Raw genomic sequence first — 23,889 nt, forward strand, 5'->3', positions numbered from 1 at the left:
TAAATGTAATTACAGGAAGGGAACTGTTCTTCATGTGGAAGACAACTACATGGGGCCAGGGAGAGAAATTGAGGGCTTCTCTGGCTTTCGAGATAAAATTGAAAACAGCAATAAAAAGTCACGGAGAAGATGAGCAGGAGAACGGAACGCTAGTTTGAGAGTGTGAAGATTGTTTTTTAAAATATTTTTTTTGTTAGAAAATATCTAAAAAAATATTTTTTTATTTTTAAATAATTATTTATGACAATATCATATCAAAATAATTTAAAAATATATAAAAATAATTTTAAATAAAAAAATTAATTTTTTAAAAATATAATTCCAAACACTATTAGAAATATTTGATATATTTAACGGTCATAGGTAATCTACAGCTTTAATAATCTAACGGTCATAGGTGGTCGATATATTAATTAATTATTCTCAAAACTAAAAGGGACTGATCGATTTATCTGATGAGACTAAAGGGACTAAACTATAATCTACAGCTTCTTTTATAATAGTTCAAGCAGACAGATCCCATCCCCGTCGAAAACACAGCATGGAAGGGTATCTTAGTCAGTGCAACACGAACACCCAGTTTCTCCGTTGAATGCGGTTTTGGTGGGGCCGCTCCATATGGTCGTCAGCCGGCGACGACGAGGCAACTTTGTGATCGCAGTCGTAACAAGAAAAAAATTTGTTTCTATCTTATTTTTACTCTCAGTTTCTAAACTGATTCCATTGGTTTGGCAGGTCACAACTCAAGAACCCGGGGTGTATTTTTCATGCCATGTCAAATAAATAATTTTTATAAATATATCAGTTTGAATATCATATATGGCATCCTCAGTATCCAATCGAACACTGATTAAAAAAAAAAAAAAACCAAAAGAGAACCAGTGTCACCATGTGTTTGACCTCCTCCTACCTCCTCCTATTGTTTTATTTTGATTTAATTTTAAAATAGTACTTCTTAGTTTGTTTGATTTGTTAAACCCCCTCCCTTCCTTCCCTCCCACACGCACACATGTACATATATGTTTTCTGTACCCATTAAACCCCTCCTCCGATTACAACGCTCTCTTTAACCCTCATCAAAAGCCCCCGTCTCTCTAAAATAATCTCATGTCTTTGTCTTCATAGAGTTAAACTTCTTCTTCTTCTTCTTCTTCTTATTGTTATTGTTACCAGAATAAAATGGAGGTGATAAACGGAGAACTCCTCAAGCCTGCTGGCGAAGAGAAATTAGGAATCAAGGTAACAGAGTCAAACGGGGTTGTGGATAAAGAGATTATTAAAACAAGATACGGAAACGAGAATCTCTCCAGTTCCGTCCATTTCTCTCCAAGTTCGAATTCAAATGTTAACCAGGATGATCCAGCTGGAGATACCACCAAGCCAGAAGATATTATAGCCGTTACACCCAAAATCAACGGCTATAGGCAAACAATCCAGCCTGATTTTCATCTCCCAAAGCCAGAGGCGCCTCCAGGTCTCTCACCTTCACCTCCATCTCAACCATACGAAAACGGCGACGCTGTAGCCCGATCCAAATCATTGTCTGAGAGTTTCACGGCGGTCGACATGCCGTCTATCGGAAAATTCATCAAGGAACGAAGCAACAGCTTATCGGAAAGGATTTCGAAAAGATTTTCCTCTCTCAAATTCGACGACGGTGATGACGATTACATGAATAATAAGGTGAAATCATTCGACTCAGGCGTGACAGAGTTCAAAATATCGGGACTCAAAGTTGTTGTGATGCTCAAGAGCAACGACGAAGAGGAACAAATTAAAGGACGGGTTAGTTTCTTTTCAAGGTCAAATTGCAGAGATTGCACTGCAGTCCGCTCGTTTTTCAGAGAGAGAGGATTAAAATTTGTTGAAATCAACATCGACGTATATCGGCAGAGGGAGAAAGAATTGATTGAGAGAACAGGAAGTTCTCAAGTACCGCAGATATTCTTCAACGACAAATTATTTGGTGGTCTGGTGGCGTTGAATTCGTTGAGGAACAGTGGAGGTTTTGAGGAGAGGTTGAAGGAGATGCTAGGGAAGAAATGTTCAGGCGATGCGCCTGCACCGCCAGTGTATGGATTTGATGATCATGAGGAGGAATCAACGGACGACATGGTTGGGATGGTGAAGGTTTTGAGGCAGAGATTGCCAATTCAGGACCGTCTGATGAAGATGAAGATAGTTAAGAATTGTTTTGCTGGGAGAGAGATGGTTGAGGTGCTCATTCACCACTTCGATTGCGGCAGGAAGAAGGTACGTCTAAAAACGTTATCGTTTAACATATCTAAGTTTTTTTTAGTTTCGTGGCGCTCCTAGATTTTAGTTTGACCTTTTCTCTTGATTAATCTTTGACTAGTTCGATATAACGACTAACACATTATTGGGGAGGATAGGAAATATTTGGAAGATAATTAATTTTATTCTAAAATCTTAAAATAGGAGATTGAAATGACCACAATAGACATACTGTTTTTGATGAATGAGAAGAGAAGCGAACCAAGAGGTGGTGGTGATTGCAATGAAGGAGAACAAAACATCAATGATGGCGAACACGCAGACGGCATGATTATGGAAGGAGGATTAACCACCTCGTTAGTTGTAAAGAAAATAAATGATTTAATAAATCACTTACACTTAAATTAACTGGCAGCTTATTACAGTAGGGGTAACTGATTCTGGTAAGCGATATGATTAAGGCAGTGCATTTGCACGCAAATGCAATCATAGAGGTTGCCTGTCGAAATCTGCTCATTATTATTCTTCAAGCAATACAATAATCTCAAAATTTAGAAGTGTCACCACGCAAACAAAATTAGCACTCTCCCTCCTGTCAATATAATCTAAGCTTACATGATTTTTTTTAGTCTTTTCTCTCCTTTTCCTTGCCGATAGGATTAATATTATTAATTTGAATAAAATTAATTGAATTACTATAAAGCTGGACAGTTGGGTTGATATTATCTTACCATTTGTATTTAAAAACTCTCTTGAAATAAGTTATAATTAGAAATAACTTTTTGCATAAAAGGTGTCTTTTCGTATCCCTAAGAAGGGAAAAATCTGATATTTTAATATTTTTTATATAAGCTAGTCATGAAATATTTTTAATGACATTGCCGTGGGTGATACAGACCTTCGCCTGTATTTTTAACTATCAGCTAATTTTCTTATAGTTAAAAATAAATAAAAAAGTAATTGTTTAGAGAGCAGAAACTAATTCATACCTTCGCCTCTATTACGTTTTTTGTATACGAATTTATTGACCTAATGGACCCAACATTGCTTTTATGGATCTTTTTGGTTCGTGGACCAACCCAACGTGTTAGATTGATTCATAAAAAGTTAGTAAAAAGCCGTAAAAGGCTCTAGAACCAAGGAGCTGTTTGAGAGCTCCCACTCCCTGGTGTTATCATGATACAGACCCTCCTAAACGTTGGATCCGCTCCATCCCGCGAAAAAGCAACGGCGAAGTTGCTTTGATGATGTTGGGCACATTTTTTGGCCTTTGCTTTTGTATCCCCAAATTCCGCCTTTTCCCAACATTTGCAGGTTCTTGTTTTTTTTTTTTTTTAAAAAAAATTTGTTTTCTAATTAAGGAAAGCGTTCCATGTATCGGGGAAGCTATGCATTCTCTGTTTATATTTTTTCAAAGTGAATTCTCTCTGCAAGCAATCTACATTTTGATAACTGATTCTTTTTTTCTTTTTGATGATTTAACCACATTTATAAATCCACCGGCCTTAATTCTTGTATTATGTAGGTAGAAATAATGAAACAGCAAGAATGAGAGAGATGATATTCTGTACCGACAACCACGAAATTTTTTATTTGTAGTGAAAAACTCCTACAATCTTTCGTGAAACCAAACTAATTGCACTATCTTGATCTATTACACTAGCCATTTATAATACTTGTAGCAACCAATTAAACTGTTTTGGAGGTTTGACCCACAATGAAATTAGTTATGTGCAATTCCTAGGCATCCCACACAGATGATAGACATATGTTCTATGAAAAACGCTTGCTATTCTTCAATTTCGTTGTTTTTCTATATAACGTACTTTCCCTGGCTTGGGTGTGCTTCTCATAGTCACGGGGCATTGGAGACCGATCAACTACTGGGTCAAAATTTGGAAGTCGGAACACAAAAATATCAATACGTAGAAGTATGTTGTGGACAGTCGAAGATGTAACGAGGTCCTACCAGTTATACCGAGAAAACAAAATCATAAAAAGGACTTTTGAAAATTATATATATATATATATATATATATGACAGTGGATCAAAAACAGGACGTGTTGCCCTGAAAAAACAAAAGAAAAGGAGGTGGGATTCTTGTGTTTTTTTCACTGACCATAGAACGCTAAGAACAAGAAAAGATTTGGGAATGGAAATGGCAATGAAAAGAAATTAGTTCGTATTTCTAGTTTCCATGCTCAATTTCGTGATCATTACTGATGGTGCATAATCAAATAAAAAGTGAAAGCAACCAGATGGACATGGTTGTGCCCACCACTTTGAATTTACAATTGAGTTTATTGATGCTAATTGATTTTCATATGAAAATATGTGCAGGCTGTTGAGATTGGTAAGCAGCTGGCCAGGAAGCACTTCATTCATCATGTTTTCGGGTAAGAAGTTTTTCTCCTGTCTGAATGCAATATGTATTGATCAGCATAATTTTTAACAGTTTGCTTTTATATTCAATGTGTATGTAGGGAAAATGATTTTGAAGATGGAAACCATTATTATCGTTTCCTTGAGCATGAACCATTTATTCCAAAATGCTACAATTTCAGAGGGTCGACGAATGACAGTGAGCCTAAGCCCGCAGTTGTGGTTGGACAAAGACTCAACAAGATAATGTCTGCGATACTAGAGTCATACGCCTCAGATGATAGGCGCCATGTTGATTATGCTGGCATCAGCAAAAGCGAGGAATTCAGAAGGTACGCTGTTCTCTTTTCTCACTAGTTTTACTTTTATGTCATTTATTATTGTGCTTCCAATCTCACACATCTGCTGGAAAAGCATTCACCACTTTATTGCTGAAAACATCGCTTTTATCAGAGTCTATCACCTTTCCACTTTCTGCAAAAGAGCTCCAATTGTCATTCTTAAGTACCTAATTAAGCTAAATCACTGAGTTCAATTTTTGGAATAGCTCACACAAGGTGGCATGGAAGTTTAGTCTCATCGTTAATTTAGTGAAGTTGATCAAGACAGGAATTGACCGGGTAGAATTTACCTGGGGAGTGCTTCCCGTGTATAAAACATTCGGCCAAAGGTCGCCCATGAAGAACATCGGAAAGAGGGCAGGTTGAATATAAGTGGTAAAATTGAATAACAGAATGATAGGGAAGAGGGCTGTTTTGGCATAATCATTCACAGGGATTGGGAATATAGACGGTATACTTATAGGTGAAAAAAGTCAATATTATAGCCCAGGCTGAAATGATTCTTTACTACACGAGGATTTAAATACCTATATCCTTGTGTAAAACTTCCATATTACCCATGTCCTGTTTATTTCAACATATGAGGCATTATGCCATATTTATAATGAAGAAACATCATATTTAAATTCATTAACAAGGTTCTACTCTGAGTGTTAGGTTCTGCTACAATGGACACTAAGATATACCCACGTGTTCTTATTTTGGCAGTTATTGTTACAAGTCACTTTAGCTTCTCCAAGTTCATTTCTCTCCATCTATGAATGCAGATATGTCAATTTGGTTCAAGATCTTCACAGGGTGGATCTCTTAAAGCTCTCACAAGATGAGAAACTGGCATTCTTCTTGAACTTGCACAATGCTATGATCATCCACGCTGTAATTAGAGTAGGATGTCCTGAAGGGGCAATTGAAAGGAGATCCTTCTCTTCCAACTTTCAATACATTGTAGGAGGGTCTTCCTTCTCTCTAAATACAATTACAAATGGAATCCTCAGAAGCAATAGAAGATCTCCCTATTCATTAGTCAAGCCATTTGGCACTGGAGACAAACGCTTAGAGGTAATTTCCGCTAATGATGTTTATATCTGCAAAACGTTGTTTATTTTTGGCGGTGGATATTTTAAAACTTTATTCTGTCATGTCTTTGAAATTGAACCTGATTTCTAGCAATGCATTAGTAACTTTCAACCCTGTGCATTATTTTCCTTTTGAAAGATAAAGCTTGCCTCAAACTCTAATTCTTGTTGAGTTTAAAAGAATGAGAAAAGTGAATTGACCTTCTAAGTTAACTTGCATATATTTAAATGAGACGGTGGGTAAGAACTTGAACTGTCTGCAATGAAATGGCAGGTTGCTCTTCCTAAAGTGAATCCATTAATTCATTTTGGACTCTGCATTGGTACAAGATCAAGCCCCACAGTGAGGTTTTTCACATCCCAAGGAATCGAAGCTGAATTAAGAAGTGCTGCAAGAGAATTCTTCCAAAGGAGTGGAATGGAGGTGGACTTGGAAAAGAGGACAGTTTACCTTACACGGATTATCAAGTGGTGAGCCACGGAGTGCCTACTTCATGTCTGTGCTTTACATTTTCATTAAGGGTCAAAACTTAGAAGTGTCCATTTGATGTTGCATGGTAATCATTTGCATTTCGCTGCATCTCAAGTGAAAAATATCACATATATGATCTGCAAACTTTTGGTCTGCAGGTTCAGTGGTGATTTTGGCCAAGAGAAAGAAATCCTGAGGTGCATTATCAACTACTTGGATGCAACTAAAGCAGGTCTGCTAACACATCTTCTGGGAGATGGAGGCCCTGTTAACATTGTGTACCAAGATTATGATTGGTCCATCAATTCCTAGAAATCCCACAGCGCTGCCGTCGCGGAGATTTAGGCAGAGTGGAACTGCACTGGCCAGAGATCTGTATATAATACCATGAAATTTGAAACCCATCACCTAGCTATGATCAGAGGTTTGAAATCAGAAGAATATAGGGAAATTATTGATTCACAAGAAGGCATAAGCCACTGTTGCTGCTTGTGTCTATTTCTAAATGCGAACTTTCTTGATATATGTAGAAAGGAAAGCAATGTTGCCGCAAACTTTTTGCCATCAGCTTTCATATTTTCTAGTGTTTTTTCCTTTTCTTTTTCTTTCATGGTGATTGCACCGGGAATGATTCACGACAGCGATCCCCTTCAGGCCTTCACTGCTCTGCAATAATCAAGGAGCCAAGGAATCATCATATTCTTCTTAATGCAAGGCAAGGTTCATCACCGTTACCTCCTTGATATCAATTCAAATAGCCCATACATTTTGGCTACAATTAAGAGAATGTTTTCTCATGCGCATTATTCAACTTTGTACAAGTAGCTTTTCCGATTGATCAAGAAATTTCGGGGCTAAAGTGTATTATATAAGAAGAGTTATTTTGATGATTTAGTACTACTATTTTTTTTCCTTTTAAAAAATTGATATGATTTATATGATAGTATGGTAGAGTTATTTTTCAAACTATTTTTTATTTAGAAATATATTAAAAAAATTATTTTTGACATCAATATATCAAGTCAATATAAAAATACTAAAATAATTAATTTTAAAAAATAAAAAATTAACTTTTTAATAAAAACCAAGTTAAAACACAATTCCAAACAACATATAAAATAACTAAAAGAATAGAGTTGCTATCTTAAGGCCCTGTTTATTTGCTGGAAAGTTGTTTTTTGAAAGTAAATTCCTGAAAAGTAAATTATTTTTCAATGTTTGGTAGTATCATGAAAAATAAATTGAATATTTTTTTTCCAGTATTTAGTTATGTTATGGAAAATGAACTGAAAAATAGTTTATTAATGTATTTTTTTTCAAGTCTATTAAAATAATAAGAAATAAATCTTATAAATTAAAAAGTTAAATGAGAATGAAATTGAAAAAAATCTAATTTCATAAATTATCTCAAATAAAATGAATAAAATCAAAATAATGATAATCAACTCTAACAAATAAAAAAATTGAAAGATGTGAAATTAAAATAATAATAATTATAATTTCATAAATTATTTCAAATAAAATAAGTAATAATCAAAAGAATGTATCAAATTTGATAGATAAAAATATTCAATTAAAAAAATGATAAGAGAAAAGCAAATAATAATCATAAAAATGAGGATCAAAGTTAATATAAAAATCAAAATTTAAGGGATAAAATAAAAAAAAATTCAACCAAAATATATATCAATTAAAAGTTTGAGGATCAAATTTGATATAATCTGAAAATAATATAATGTTTTTAATTTTTCACAACTTCTAGGAAAGTGTTTTCTGTTTAAAATAAAAAAAATATTTTCCTGAAAAATCAAGCTAAATTTTCTAGAAAAATATTTTTTATTGATCAATTTTTTCAATAATAAAAAAAAAAAATTAAAAATAATTTTCAAAAAAACTACCAAATACAGTTCTTGTTCAGTTTTCCACTTCAAAAATCATTTATGCAAGAAGCCTAATCTACATGCAAATTCAGCCTAGGCGTGGGGAAGGCCTAAATAGAAAATAAAAAGGTGAAAATTTTAATTGGTAATGTGTTACATAATATTTTTAAAAATAATTTTTTTGTTGAAAAATATATTTTCATTCTTTTTTTTTACTTTTAAAAAATATGTTTCATAAAATAAGTTATCATTCACCTTATTATCATGTAATTTAATAAAAAAATATTTCTTGGATAAAATTTTTATTGAACCCATGACATGCATAAATTTCTCAATGAGTTTATTTAGTTAATTCATGTTTGTTTTATTTTTTTAATTAAATAATATTTGTATTGATTTTATTATTCAACACTAAATTAATTTAAAATTAAATTTTTTTAATTTTTTTTTAATTCATATTTAAAATCTATTTTATTTTAAATGATACATTGCCGATGTATAATTTTTTTTTCCCTTATTTTTTTTAATGACCCGCGACTAATTTTACATCCATTTTGGGGTGTATAAAAACTAGCTTGAAGCTAAAAGCTCTCGGTGCTTCCCCCCGAACGAGGAAGAAGGAAATCAAAGGACCCCTTCAACAAGGTCGTGCGATCAAAATCTTTGGCCTATATTTCAGGCAACAACGTCGGGGCTGTCCGGCAAATCATATTCTTTCGTATCACCTTGGCTGCCGACAAAATTCAACGTGACAGCTTGCAATTAGCTACACTAGTTGTTAGACCATTCATCCAGACAATTTCTTTTTTTTTTAAAAAAAAAAACAGAGAGAAAAAGAAGAGCAGTCGCTGGTTGCTAGCAGTCTCCCGTACTGTATCAGGACTGCATTTCACCACCAAAATAATCTTAACGTGAACTCAACTACTAAGTGATCCTACTCCCACCTACCTTGATCCCATTTAATGCCGACACGTTTCATGCTAATTAACTCCAAATTGGTTGCTGATGAACAAACAAAGCATGTCCTCCTTTTGCCTGCCTTCAACTCCTTCACCCATTTCCTGAGACTCCAACTGTAAGCAAAAGCTACGGATGTTCCTCTCTCGTCTACTGATCAAGTTACTTTACCCACTGCTTCTTACATGCATATATACACGCTCTCTCTCTCTTTCGAGTTATTACTACCACAACATTTCATTTACCCTTGAAGTGGATTTGTGATTAATAGACTAGCATTTGGGAGGGAGAGGGCCGGGCTCTCGTAGCTTAGCTGTATCATTCATTCGTTCAGAATTTCGAATCTTATTGCATTTCTTGCTGCTTCATATTCATCAACTACCACAAAGAAACTACTATCTTATTCTTTCTTCTCTCAGTTAACAAACTGCTCTGGCAGGTAGAGTTGCTATCTACTTGCTTTGATTCGTGAAGCAAAGCAGGGAAATGGGGTGGTTGTTTTCTGAGTTGGGTTTTGCATTTCCATGCTGATCTGCAGAAGTGGAGGAGGAGCTGAGGGAGTTCACATTGGATCTCCTCACTCAAAGATTCAACATTTACTTGGGAAAAAAGGGGGGGAAAGAAGAAGAAAGGGGTGTGGGTTTTGAGCAGCCCAAGAAATTGAACAGAAAAGGATAAAATAGATGCAGTATTGTAATTTGCCGCCTCTGTTCAATGATGCCTTTCGAGAATTATATTATTAGCAAGTACCAGAAATCATAGAGAGGAAAAAAGAAAGATTTACTCTTTTCTAGTCTGCAAGTTCTGAGCTCAGTTCACGAGAGGGCTTTTCAGTACTGTGATGTCCGTGAGTTTTTGCAAGCAGCTCAAAGCAAAGAGATGGAGAAACGATGCCAAATGGTCAGTCCCAGTGTCTTCCTTGATTGAATCTCAGACTTCACTTCAACAACGAGTCTTTCGTTGGCCTTAGATCCCCATCCAATGACCTGAGTTAGCAGGCGAGCTTCCATTACCGCCCGCGTGTTTCTGCTTCAAAATTTTACTTCCAAGCTTCCCAGCTGTTTTTATTCAGTCAACTGAAAATGACTAAAAATTTGGCGCGTCTTCTTTGATGGAGATGGTTCTTCCAGCTCTCAAGTCTTATGGTGGTATGTTATGTTAATGGTAGATCTTGAAGATTTGGTGTTGTGAAAGTGACCGGGCAAATTTTAATTAAAAGCGCCAAAAAAGGACCTGAAAGTGTTTTTGGCCTTTTAGTTCCTCGGAAAGATTTTACTACTAGAACAAGGTAAGCACATCAAAGATACCCTGTATTTATAGGTTTTGGTGTTCTTCAGCTCTTTTTGGAAACACAGAACCAAAATTTAATCATAGTCCAATATTTCCTGTCAAGAGTCTCGATTAAGAGTTAAGACCATGATCTCAGAGATTCTGTTTTAATTACTAATCCTCCATTCTTTTCTAGAGTCAACTTTTCAAAAAAACATTCAATTCAAAGATTAAGATGGAACCTCTCGTTTCGAGGTATCCATTTCTCCTCTTATTGTTATACTTGTGTGTTGTTTCGCTTCTTTCCCCAGTTAGATCAGGCGATGCTGAGGCTCTTTTAACCCTCAAATCGGCCATTGATCCTCTAAACTCCCTCTCATGGCAACAAGGAATCAATGTGTGCAAATGGCAAGGTGTCAAAGAATGCAAGAATGGAAGGGTCACAAAGCTTGTTGTAGAGTACCAAAACCTGAGTGGTACTCTAGATTCCAAAATCCTAAACCAATTAGATCAACTTCGAGTCTTGAGCTTCAAAGGGAACTCACTTTCAGGCCAAATCCCAAGTCTTTCTGGCCTCGTCAATCTCAAATCTCTCTTCCTTCAAACCAACAACTTCTCTGGTGATTTCCCAGATTCCATTACAGGCCTACACCGTTTAAAAGTCATAGTTTTAGCTCAAAACCAAATCTCTGGTCCAATCCCAGCGTCCCTCCTCAAACTCAGTCGTTTGTATGTTCTCTACTTGGAAGATAATAAGTTCACTGGGGCAATCCCTCCGTTGAACCAAACCAGTCTAAGATTCTTCAATGTGTCTAACAATCAACTCTCTGGTCAAATTCCTGTAACCTCGTCATTGATTAGGTTCAACACATCCTCATTCCTTGGTAATCTCAATCTTTGTGGTCTACAAATTCAAAATCCTTGCAACAACGTAAATTTAGGACCATCTCCAAGTCCAACTTCTCCAACTTCAAAACCATCCTCCAAACATAGCAAGATAATCAAGATTGTAGCGGGAAGTGTTGGCGGGTTTATGTTTGTTATAATTTGTCTACTTTTGGCACGTTGTTTTTGTTTCGAGAATGGCCCCAAGAAAGAGGGGTCATCGGTTTTAGGGGTGGTTGGTGCTGAAAGAGGAGGAGAAGCATTAGGAGGCGGCGGAGGTGGAGGCGGAGGCGGCGGCATGGATGGTAATAGTGGTGGGAGACAGGGGGGGTTTTCATGGGAGGGTGAGGGCTTAGGGAGTCTGGTGTTCTTGGGTGCAGGGGATCAGAAGATGTGTTACAGCTTAGAGGATTTATTGAAGGCGTCAGCTGAGACTTTGGGTAGGGGTACTATAGGGAGTACATACAAAGCTGTGATGGAGTCTGGGTTCATCGTGACCGTTAAAAGGTTAAAAGATTCAAGATATCCTAGGCTTGAGGAGTTCAGGAGACACATGGAACTGCTTGGTAGGCTAAGGCATCCCATCCTGGTCCCACTCAGGGCTTATTTTCAGGCTAAGGAGGAAAGGCTACTTGTATATGATTATTTCCCCAACGGCAGCCTCTTTTCTCTCCTCCACGGTATGTCGGAGAAATCATTACATGTTTTCTACTAATAATTAGTAAGTTTAAATTAGTACTGCTTTATTTCTCTGATTTGATCAATCATTTTGTTCTGCTTTCCTTTGCCTTTTCTTTTGTTTTTTACCTCTAGTCCCCTAGTCTCCATGGTAAAAAACCCTAATGTGAATATTGACGGTCCAATCTATGGAACATTAAACAACTTCAACCCCTCAATTCTAGGGTACCAGTCTGGACCGGTTTTCATTGACCATTGAAGCCAAGTCCATGTCTTGACTGCTAATAACTAACGAGAGAGCGTGGCATTAGGTCAAACTCCTCACTCTTAAGCACAATGTTCAATGTGAATTAAACCATTAAGGGAGTGCTCCGTGCGCTAGTGAGTACCCACGCTAGTCTGTAGAACTTGAATGAATGTGCTCAGCTTTAGGCAGACATTTTGCAATATTATATGGTTTTGAAGTGTACATTCAAATGCTAAAAGCCTCCATATGCATTGCCCATATATATATATATATATCATAAATGCCAGGAGCTAAATGGGGTACCATGCTCCCTTCCCTCCATTAAAATCATGGCCACCTGCCACGTTAGATAGACTGTGTTTATATGGACACAGACACATTGGATAGGAGGAGGAGAATGTTCATAGGGCTATATTCTATTTTATAAAGAGTGAGAAACTCTGTAAGAGGAGGTCGACGAAAGAAAGAAGTAAAAAACAGTGGACTGGCACACGTTAACATGTCGACCGTCGGATCTAGTACTACTAGGCCGTGCAGGACCCTCTATTGTGTACTCCCTGTGTCCCCAGTCCCAGGAAAATGAGTTGGTGGAGCTCAGGGCCATCCATTAGAAATTGAACACCAAAAAAGGAGAGACAGCACCATTAAAAGAGAGAGAGAGAGAGAGAAGAAAAGAAGAGAAGAGACAATGCTGACAACGCTTTTGTAGGACTGCTAATGCAAACTTTTTGGAGATATTGATCATATCCATCGTTATTGGCTTTGAAGTGAACATGAGGTAAAATGGTGATGGGTCTAGGGTTTTGACTGAAATAGTTATAGACATTGTTTGTACCCATGTCTAGAGCTTACCCAGTTTAGATTTTATACTTTCTTGGCGAGGATCTAATGGTGATCGGTCTAGGGTAATCACCATAATAATAATAATAATAATAATAATGTGTAATAACTTTTTATATATATATATATATATATATATATATATATATATATATATATCACTAGGCGATCCTCCTCCTCCTAGAGATTGAGGAAGACAAGGACAGCCTTTTCTTTTTTCAAGAATTAGAACTCAATCTCGAAAAAGCTCATGCCTTTAATCGACAGCTAATAAACCGATAGCGTGTCCGAGTCTCAGCCCCGCATGTTAGACTTGTCCCACTCACACGTGCCGTAGATGTCGGTTCATCATTCTCCGGTTTGCACGTGCGTGATTACTTTTTTACTGCTGTTCTGGGCTTCCTTACTTGCACATTTTTCCTCTTTTGAATTGACTGGCATTGTGTCTCTTGCATGGTTATAGGGCTTCCATGCATGGTTACATTTCCAGTCTTTTTCTTCTTATGACAAGATTAGGAATCGAAGAAAATCTTACTCCCTCTCCTTGAAGAGAGTACCGCTGAGCTAAATATACCCGCTGAACAGGTTACGTTCTTCGCTTATGCTTCCTTAGTAGATTGTACTGACAATGCCCAACATTTGTTCTGTAGAAATTAGAGGAAATTAAGGCTAATTTTCCTTACCAGCAAGAATATTATTATTGTTTCACGAGGTGCATTATGTCGAACCCTAGAGAGTTTCCCCTTCAATCCGGTTCTTTGAAACGGTCTTGTATCTTCGCTCAGGAGCCTAATAAGAATGAGCAAGTATGAGTTCTCTGGTTGAGGGTTATTGAATTAAGCATCATCTCTCTTAGCGAGCAGAGCTCGAAACTAGTTACTATAACCTCTTATGTTGTGCTGGAATTGATTTTTTTAAGATTCGAGCTCAAATAGTTTTTGCTTGAAGTTGTGTTTGTTATTGTCTTATCACGTAACATGTTTGCTTCCTTACCCTTCTTGCTAACCCAGTAATTGTTGACTCGCAAACTTGGATGTATTGAAATTTTCTGCCTGAATGCACGTTTGTTCTCGGAAGGTTGACGTCACGAGTACTGACTGGATTTGAGAAATGAATATTTATGTGCTAGAAGATGAGGCACAGCAAAATGTTCAGAGGTTTTTTTAGTATATTATTATTGGGGTGGAAGCAACTGCGATTCCGACTTCAGCTCAAACTTGGAAGATTCATCAATGGCCTTTCTTGGTGCCATACCAATACACTTCTGCATAAATAACCTTAGAATTTTCTTTCCTTTTAAGGTGGATCCATTAATTTTGGTCTCGGCCCATAGAAACTCTAATGCAAAATTATCATCTGCGTTTATATTCGTATTTGGAGATTTCTCTTGGTAGATTTGCATTGACAGTTTCTGAATTCTTGTACAGGAACTAGAACTTCAGGCGGTGGAAAGCCTCTTCACTGGACTTCGTGCCTCAAAATAGCAGAGGACTTGGCAACTGGACTCCTTTATATCCACCAGAACCCTGGTTCAACCCATGGGAATTTGAAATCCTCGAATGTCCTTTTAGGCCCTGAATTTGAGTCCTGCCTTACTGACTATGGTCTGACCACGTTCCGAAATCCAGAATCGCTGGAGGAACCCAGTGCCACCTCTCTCTTCTACAGAGCCCCTGAAATCCGAGACGTACGAAAACCACCCACCCAACCAGCTGACGTCTACAGCTTCGGCGTGCTCCTATTGGAACTTCTGACTGGAAGGACTCCCTTCCAGGACCTTGTTCAGGAGCATGGTCCAGATATTCCAAGGTGGGTTCGGTCAGTACGCGAGGAAGAGACTGAGTCTGGAGATGACCCTGCCTCCGGTAATGAGGCAGCGGAGGAGAAACTTCAGGCTCTTGTAAACATTGCAGTGGCTTGTGTCTCACTCACACCAGAGAACCGGCCGTCAATGAGGGATGTTTTGAAGATGATCAGAGACGCAAGGGCGGAGGCTCAAGTTTCATCTAATAGCAGTGACTATTCACCTGGAAGATGGTCAGATACAGTTCAGAGCTTGCCCAGAGAAGAACATTTTACCATTTGAGTGGTTTGTAAACCTGGCGGCTTTAATTTGGAAAACAATGTCTTCTGATTCCCCACCTCAAACCATATATTGATTCTTCAACAAGGCGTTTGTAGAGTCCAATCATGTAAAGTTTCCCACTTTCGTCGTATTTCTTTTGGTTTAGTTAGCTTGCAACCATAGCAGTTTTGAGTTGCACATTTCGCAATTTGAAATTTGTTGAAGGGATATATTGCTGCTGTCACAGGGCACTGCTTGTCTTGTTCAGCTGAGATTATTGTTTTTTGGGTGTTATTCCCGTGGTCATAAAAGAAGAACATCTCCTCCTCCTTTTTTTTCTAGTAATTGCGAGTGCATTACCGAGGTAATATTGGTATTTGGAATGGAATCACAGTTACATCCCCTTTTCTTTTCTATTACAATATTATTTGTGCTGTTCATTACATTACATTACTTCCTATTGAACAACGGCACTTTCAAACTCCGAAGGATTTGAATAGGGGTATATAGTAATGTTTAATAATTATTTTTCAAAATATTTTTTATTTAAGAATATATTAAAATAATATTTTTATATTTTTAAAAAATTATTTTTTACATCATCGTATAAAAACATAAAAATATATATATATATATATATATTTTTTTTTTTATATAAAAAAAACATAACTACGTAACAAGAATCTGTTTATTGCAATCTATGTGTATAAAAAGATAGATTACAACTTGAATGGGAGGAGTATCCTGCCAAGGAAAGAAATATCCTTTCTAAAAGTATATTTGGAAACGTTTTTTTAAATCATATTTTCTAAGAATTTATTTTTTTGTGTTTTTTAATTATTTTAATATATTGATTTAAAAATATATATTTTTTTAATATATTTAAAAAAAATAAAAAAAAATAATTACTACCAAATACAAAAATGAGCTCTACAAGTCTGATTTTTTTAGTATATCAACTTATAAGAAGAGAGTGCTTGGTTAGATGGCTTTTATTGGTAATGGGATTCTTGATGCATCTAGGTCAATGTTTATCTAACTGTTTAGTAGTATGGTTGTGGGTGAGATTTACTTGTAGCTACAAATATTATTGTTTGATTAAGAAAAAAACATAAGTTCATGTTGGTAAAACCCCCCCAAAAATATGATTGTACTACAGATTTTCTAGAAGCATAATTTTGTTGTTTCTTGCGGGGAGAAATTACTAAACATTGGAGAATGGCTCCACTGTTCATGTGAACAGTGGAGACATTCTCTACCATTCCTAGCGGACTGGGTTTGGTCCAGAGCTAAAAATGCATTGAACCAGATCCGACCCAATAAAATAAAATAAAATATTTTTTTATTTTTAATTGTGTTTTATTTGAAAACTAATGTTAAACATTATTCAATGACACTACATAAATGAGACGAAACTCGTTTGATGATGTAACATTTGCAGAACTTGATCGCAATCCCAATTTTATTCCTAATTATATTTTACCTGAAGTTGTTGTGCTTTTAAGAAATCAAAAACATTACAGTCCTTGTCGGATGTATTTAATACGTTATGGAATTGTAAATAATTTAATGGAAAAATAAAAAATATTTTATATAAATTATTATTTATTTCATGATGTAATAGCAATAGTTAAATTTACAATATTTAAATTAAAAACTATCAATAGTAATATATATTTTTTAAAATTATTTTATAACTTCAACTTCAAAATTATTATTAATCAAACACATTAAATTATTTTTTATTAAACCTCAATTTCAACCATAATTTCAACAATATATATATTTTTTCAAACAAACCTCAACTAATTTTTTTTTTTATAAAATAACTTTTTTTCAAATTACAATCAAAACAACTATCGTAGCACCGTATATCTTTGAGGGCTTTAACATTATTAGCTTTTGTATGGTGTTACGTGACTATGAATGTTTATTTTATTTTTAATTTTTAATGAATTGTTTTTACTGTTTTGCTATTTTAATTTTTAATTTCATTTAAATTTATGGAATATAGGCATTCATAAGAATACAAGATAATTACTCGTTAGTTTTTAAAATTATAAGTATTTAATTGATAAGTTTTTAATAGTAAAGATACTCAATAATCAAAATAAAAATAAAAATTTAAATATATAGGGGGGGGGTTAAAAAAAAACAAGGCCGCGACAGAAATAATGTCACGGATCAAACAGAGTCAGAGAGAAACACAATACACAGAAACTTCAGAGAATTGTGGGTGTGGCACGATTTAAAAATTTTGAATTTTTTTATATTTTTGTATATTTCAAAAATAATTTTAAAAAAATTAAAAAATATTATTTTAATATATTAAAAAAAACTATAACTGACACATTTAAAATAACCAGTAAACAAGTAAGATACAGCAAATCTTCCCCATATGACCTCATTTCCAAGAAAGGGCTCCACCTACATATCTGTCACTTCTTCTTATTTTTTTAATAGCAGCTTATAATGGAAGATGCAAGAAAAAAAGATTGATGTTCCTTTTCTCCACCTGCTGTTCCTACTCTCCTCCTCCTTCCTGAAAGAGTACAGTGAGAGAGAGAGAGAGAGAGACAAGAGCTTGCTTCTTACAAGATTCAAGTGACTGCTATATATATATATATGTTGTATATTATCTATATCCGTTTGCCTGCTCGGTACTGAACAGGGGGCGGGGGATCTTTAATTTCTTGGCCTCTCAGCTCAGCTTCTATCTTTACAATGGAGGAGTTGTCCGTACAGGTACTGATGCAGCTTCTCATAGTTCTCTGACTCTTAAATTTAGATACAGTAATTCATATATATTTGCATTCTAGCTCAATAAATTCACTCCCAATAATTCGATGTTAATTATATTGCAATATCCTTTTTTGTCATGGGCAAAGTTGATTAGTTCTACGATTAACGCTGCCTCTTGGCTCTGCTTCTAATCGTCCATGGCCTCCTCTCCGACCAAAGCATCATCTGTTTTTTTTCTTTTCTTTCTGGTCTGTTTGCAATGGCTCCTTGTTTTTCAGTTTGTGTTTATCTTAAATTAACACATAATTGATATCATCGTTTTTTGTTGAATCCCTTGCGACCCTGACAATTAATATGCCAGCTGGCGTAATTATGGCCAGGGTTAGTGGGGGCTGCACACACTATACAGGAAAAGCTTGGTTAATCGATTGTGTTTTTTTTTTTTTTTTTTTGAAAAGCCAATTCTTTATTTTAGAAAAAAAATCTTTAACTGGTAAGGTTGATTACCTGACCCCATACACTTATAAGGAAAAAAGACGTTCCTAATTGAAGAAGATATATGCAATGGGAATTGGGGGATGGTTCATAGAGGCCGAATCCATGAGAATCTTTTGAGTAGGGCCTTTGTTACTAAAACCAAAAATATAAACAAGTGTTACTAAAACCAAAAATATAAACAAGGAGTGCAACCTAGGTACGTGAAACAAAACCAGCCATGAACTCAGAAAAGGTTTACTACAGATATGGGTTCGAGATCTTCAGCCAGAAAAGATGTTTTCCGGCGGGGGTGCTAGCATTTGCTACAGCGGAATGCTAGCTGTAACAGTGTGAGTCTGTTTTGGGACCTTTTTTTATATATTATATTTATGCAATTTGGAATCTAGTTCTTGCGTCCAAGGCCATGAGTGAGTGAGAAACATACGAGCAGGGGGGCAGGGACAGGAGCAGGGGAATCTTTTTTCTTTGTGGAGAGATACAGCAGATATCCCAGGAAACGCCAAAACAGGAACAGCCTTTAAAAAAGACAAATATTAGACAGCTTTTGGTTATGCCATCACTTTTACGTGTGTTAGTGGTCTGGCTGACCCATCTCTTGCCTAGCCCGCCAACGACTACTTCTGCCTTCAACCTCACCATCCTCTTTCTTGATTTCTTTTTTCCTAAAAACTTTTTATCCGATAAATTCACTTTTAATTTTGTCAGCTTGTCGGATGGAATGTCTGTGTTTTAAGCATCGTGTAGTGCAGACGATCTTCAAGCCTTTGGATTTAATAAAACGGCAAAGTGAGTGATTCCTGTGGCCTGAAGCCATCGATGTTATACCGATGCTAAAGCATAGGCTTTGTCACAACCTCGTTGTTCATATCCCTGGATGTTTTGATTTAGATGATTTTCGGATGAGAGATTTAATTATTCAGCTTCTTCAAAATAAATCTTCTGGGCCAGCTTGCATTGCATTCATGCATGTGTGCTTGGTGATGGCCTCCTGAGCATTCCTGTCTTAATCATGATGGGGTAGCTACGTGCCAACTAAAATAAAATCTTTTCTGAAAATCGGAAAGAATAGATAGAAACAAATGGGATACAGCTTCTATACTTGAATTAATCTTTGGTGCCGCGGATTTCTCACTTTGCATTGAGGGTGGTCCTTGAAGAAGTAGGTGGCTAAGCGCACGCTTCTCATAGCTAATTGAAATATTGATCGGAAAGCTTACGTACCTAGTTGGATCAGGCCTCTAATGGCATTTTGTTTATTCTTTGACTAATTAACTTCTCCTCTTCAAGATGTTTGATCCTGATCTTCTGGGGTGACAACTTGCTAGCTACTGCTATATGAAAATTGCATTGGTTTAAGGTTGTTTTCCCTTTCTCAAGCACGAGACCTTCCCAAAAGGGACGTTTTCAGTTCTGTTCTCAGTTTGCTGAGTTTGCAGCCCATCCACCAATTCATCCTGTACTATTAGAATCTCAGGTTTTGTCGATCCGGGCTAGTTTCATTACTGTGTTTTATATGGATTAATAATAAACTCATCCTGTCTCGAATTACTTTAGGCATGAGTAATATTTTTCCTGTTTTCCACGCTGCATGATCCGGAGCCCATGCATAAGGAAATTAATTTCAACCAAAATCCCTTCTTTTCTGCTAATATTCAGACCTTGATATGGGATACTATTGTGCACCACACTACTACTAAGCTATCATTATACACTTGCACAGCCACTCAGGCAGTTGCATCTGACATTTCACTATTATGTGATAAATTTACCATTCTCATTGTTAGTTAACTTAATCTTTTTCTTTTTTAAAAAAATATATATATAATTACTTGATCTAATCTTTGCACCTGTATTTATTTTGATTTCAAAGTTCTGAAAAAAATTCACACATTTCATATTATGAACAGCGTTTTATAAGATAAATGTCCATAATTATCTACGTATCTGTGATAAGAAGGAAAAAAATACATGTTACTTCAAATATGAAATACAAGGCATTTATATCTGTGGATGCAAGGTATAGAACGTAAATGATTAATATTGAGAATATTATAGTAGATATTTTGAAGTGGAATCCAATACAAGTGGAACCAAGTTCTTCTTGAGCAATAAAAAATATAATTTGTTTTTGCTAAACACCTAGTTAGTGTTTTCAACGATCAAGTTAGGGCTTGGGAGATTATGGATGGAACAGGATCTATGAACAAAAGGGTAACATTGAACACTTAGATGATGTTAAGGAGAAAATTAGTGAATCAATTGGAGGAGGGTAACGTTGTTAACAACCTTATTGATGGTGAGCAATTTTGTAGCTAACCTCCTTCGCTTCTTTTCTTTTATAAGATTTCCAACTGAATTGATCTTTAAGCTTGCTAGCTTCTCTTAACAGTATTATTCTAGCGTGTCTTGAAAAACTGGCAATGAAATATTAATGGGAAAAAACAGCAGTAATACCATGTCCAGAGTGTGCTGGTTATTGTTTTCTTCTCTGTTTTTCTTTTTTCCTTCTTTTGATAGTTCTGTATTTTACATTACTATTGGCAGACCAATATACCAGCACACCAATGTATACAAAACTTCTTAGACAAGGACTTCAAATTTTTCATATCAGCATTGCTATTCTATGATAAATCTATGTCGGTAAATTGTTCTGAGATTTTGCTATATTTGAAGAAGTTACTTGTGAAGTTTGTGTGGTTTAAAGAAATATGGAGTTTTTGGTCTATAGCATCCTTGATAATGGACGTGGACTCCATGAAATGATAGAAACAATACAGATTAGGCAAAGCATATGAATGCTCCATGGAGAATTTGTTCTCTTTCTCCGACTGCTGCATTTGCGATTTCAGAGATAATTTTGATCGGCAAGCAACATAGAAGAATGAACTTACTAGTAATTTGCATGCCTTCAATCATAAAGTTTAATTGGTATTTGAGTAATGAAGAGATGTCAATGCCAACAGAATGATACTGCAACTATGGATAAAGCTGCTGCTGTTGTGTTGGACATCGCAAGTCTTGCACAACCATTGGATAGGAGCTCTGGGAGTCCAAAAATGACAGTGAGCAGCATTCCCCCTTTTCAATTCCAAAATATTTCATTTCATATCTGTGGTATTTCATGCATACATGACAAATTATTTAATTTTTTCTTGGCTTGCATTTAGAGAGCACTATCTCGGAAATGGTCTTACCGAGCAGAACGGTGGACTGGTACTGAAGACGAAGACGTTGATGAACCAGCAAAGAAACTTCCAATAAAAGGTAAGCGGATGTGATTGCCAAGGCAATATGGTTTTATGTCCTTTGGTAGATTCGGTTTAAACAATTGTAAAGCTATGGCATTTTTTTACAGATGAATTCATGTCTATCATTTTAATAGTGCCTATAAGATACTCAAATGTAAACCAAGGCTTCCAGTAAATTAAGTAGCTCTAATCAATTCATATTCTATTGATCATGTGGAAGATGCAACTACTTCCTATGAATTAGTTAAACTTGAGAAGCTACACCAATTAATCATTCTCCAATTCCATGAAACCCATAACAATAAGAAATTTGGTGGGTGACAGCTTTAGTAATAGGCTAATTATGCTGCATACTCTTGCATGGATCTGTGGGTATGAACTTGGGATTAATTTAATCTTGTTCTTAGTTGAGAAGCAAACATGAAAAATCCCAAATATTCTATTTAGCCTTATTGTGCTACTTCTCAAATATATGTTATGGCAGGTAAGTATTTGGTGCTAGCATACGACTCAAGTTTCCTGCATATTTTGTGGCAGGGAGCTCTCAGCTGGAGCCTTTGAAGCAGCCACTAGTTATCAACAAAGCACTCGGTCCCTCCCTGACGATCCCCAGTGGCCCTAATCTCGTAGATCCAGTTGATGGATGGAATAAGAGGTTTAACCGGTTAATGGCAATCAACCCACGAAAGATCCTTTTAATGTTTGCAACCATGTGAGTATCCATCCCATGATTAAATTTTCAGGTCTCACAATTGGATTTATCATCATAAAAAATGTCTTTAGTTATTATTTCTGCTCTCCTTTATCTGGCAATCAATGATCGTTGATCAGGCATTAGGAATGACTAGAGATCTATATTGGACTCGATGATGAAACACATGCATGCTCCTCCTTGAATCTCATACGTTTTCCTTGTATGTGATTATTGACACTCATAATTGTTGCTTCAGGTCCAGCATGGGCACACTGATACTCATATACTTCACCCTCGCCATTAATAGAAGCACTTAATGCACAGACTGAGGATCGTCCGTCATGAGAAGCCAACGTGGATCAACTGCATCCTCTTTTTAATTTCCGTCTGCTGTTTCAGTGGTGGTAGTAGGGCTGGCCTACTGCTTCCAGCTAGACTTGACGGTAAAACGCTTCTCTCTACCTGCTGATGGTTAAAGATCAAAATTTTGAGCTGTACGTCCTCAATGATCCAACCTTAATTTAGTCCCTCTTTAATTAGTTCCAGGTTACACATGTTTGCAAAGTATTTGCTGCAGATAGATTCTCAGAAGCTGGATGATTTCTTTCTTTCTTATCTTTTTTATCAGCAAGGCTTGTAAATAAATATCTTTTTTTTCTCGATTCATAGAGCATCTCTTTTCTTTTTTCATGGAAAAGCTTGGATTTCTTAATGTCGCTTACATATACGACTAGATGGTTGCCATTTCTGCAAGGACCAATTTGATGCATAGCATGAAATTGTGCAAACTTTGAATCAAACGACAAATTTCAGTCCACTTATAATCTCAAAGTTTCCCTTCAAGCATACATGTTGTAGCTGTCTTGCAAGAACAAGAAAACTTGGCTACTGCTTGATTTTATCTAAATTTAGGGTTAATTATTATAGTTGAGACAGTAACACTATGGTATGATAAATTAGGATGCATCAAAGCATTGCTATGTTATTAATCCTGTTCGTCCTTATTATTGTCTATATTCTCACACGGGTGTCATAATTATAACTGATAACCCTGGATGGTTGATTATCACGAAATTAACAGGAAAATGAAAGAAAACTACAGTCCATCTTAAGACGAGAATTTCTCACATGAATGCTTGCTCTCGAGTCTTCGCGGAAGAAATGGGGAGATTAGCCATCGAATTGTATATGGTTTTCATGCGAGAAAGCCAACTTGCTTCCTCTGTTTTTGTTTTGACAAATTGATCCAATTTTAAGCAACTCGGGATCCAACTCAATAAGTTGAAACGTGAGATACGAATTAACTTTTAGATGCAAATTCTGTGAAAAGGAGGATTTATGATTGTACCTTGACAAAATAGATGGCATTCACATTCCAT

The 23,889-nt window shown here is 36.0% G+C and overlaps 3 protein-coding genes across 3 annotated transcripts; all 3 read left to right on the forward strand.

Moving 5' to 3' along the window:
- The first annotated feature begins 523 nt into the window (after nucleotides 1-523).
- LOC118055042 (uncharacterized) lies at nucleotides 524-7,096 on the forward strand. The gene is made up of 6 exons (XM_035066831.2): nucleotides 524-2,253; nucleotides 4,577-4,632; nucleotides 4,720-4,950; nucleotides 5,727-6,018; nucleotides 6,310-6,506; nucleotides 6,666-7,096. Exons 1-6 carry the CDS (start codon nucleotides 1,180-1,182, stop codon nucleotides 6,817-6,819), a joined length of 2,004 nt encoding a protein of 667 aa, XP_034922722.1. The 5' UTR covers nucleotides 524-1,179; the 3' UTR covers nucleotides 6,820-7,096.
- A 2,190-nt stretch (nucleotides 7,097-9,286) lies between these two features.
- LOC118055051 (inactive leucine-rich repeat receptor-like serine/threonine-protein kinase At1g60630) lies at nucleotides 9,287-15,669 on the forward strand. Its single transcript, XM_035066842.2, has 2 exons — nucleotides 9,287-12,178; nucleotides 14,691-15,669. The coding sequence occupies exons 1-2, from the start codon at nucleotides 10,849-10,851 to the stop codon at nucleotides 15,347-15,349; spliced, it is 1,989 nt and encodes a 662-aa protein (XP_034922733.1). The 5' UTR covers nucleotides 9,287-10,848; the 3' UTR covers nucleotides 15,350-15,669.
- Nucleotides 15,670-17,804: 2,135 nt separating this feature from the next.
- On the forward strand, nucleotides 17,805-23,176 carry LOC118055059 (uncharacterized). Its single transcript, XM_035066854.1, has 5 exons — nucleotides 17,805-18,073; nucleotides 21,532-21,630; nucleotides 21,736-21,832; nucleotides 22,354-22,528; nucleotides 22,767-23,176. The coding sequence occupies exons 1-5, from the start codon at nucleotides 18,053-18,055 to the stop codon at nucleotides 22,825-22,827; spliced, it is 453 nt and encodes a 150-aa protein (XP_034922745.1). The 5' UTR covers nucleotides 17,805-18,052; the 3' UTR covers nucleotides 22,828-23,176.
- Nucleotides 23,177-23,889: the final 713 nt, after the last annotated feature.

This window comes from Populus alba, chromosome 8 (genome assembly GCF_005239225.2).
Source record: "Populus alba chromosome 8, ASM523922v2, whole genome shotgun sequence".
Taxonomy (NCBI): domain Eukaryota; kingdom Viridiplantae; phylum Streptophyta; class Magnoliopsida; order Malpighiales; family Salicaceae; genus Populus; species Populus alba.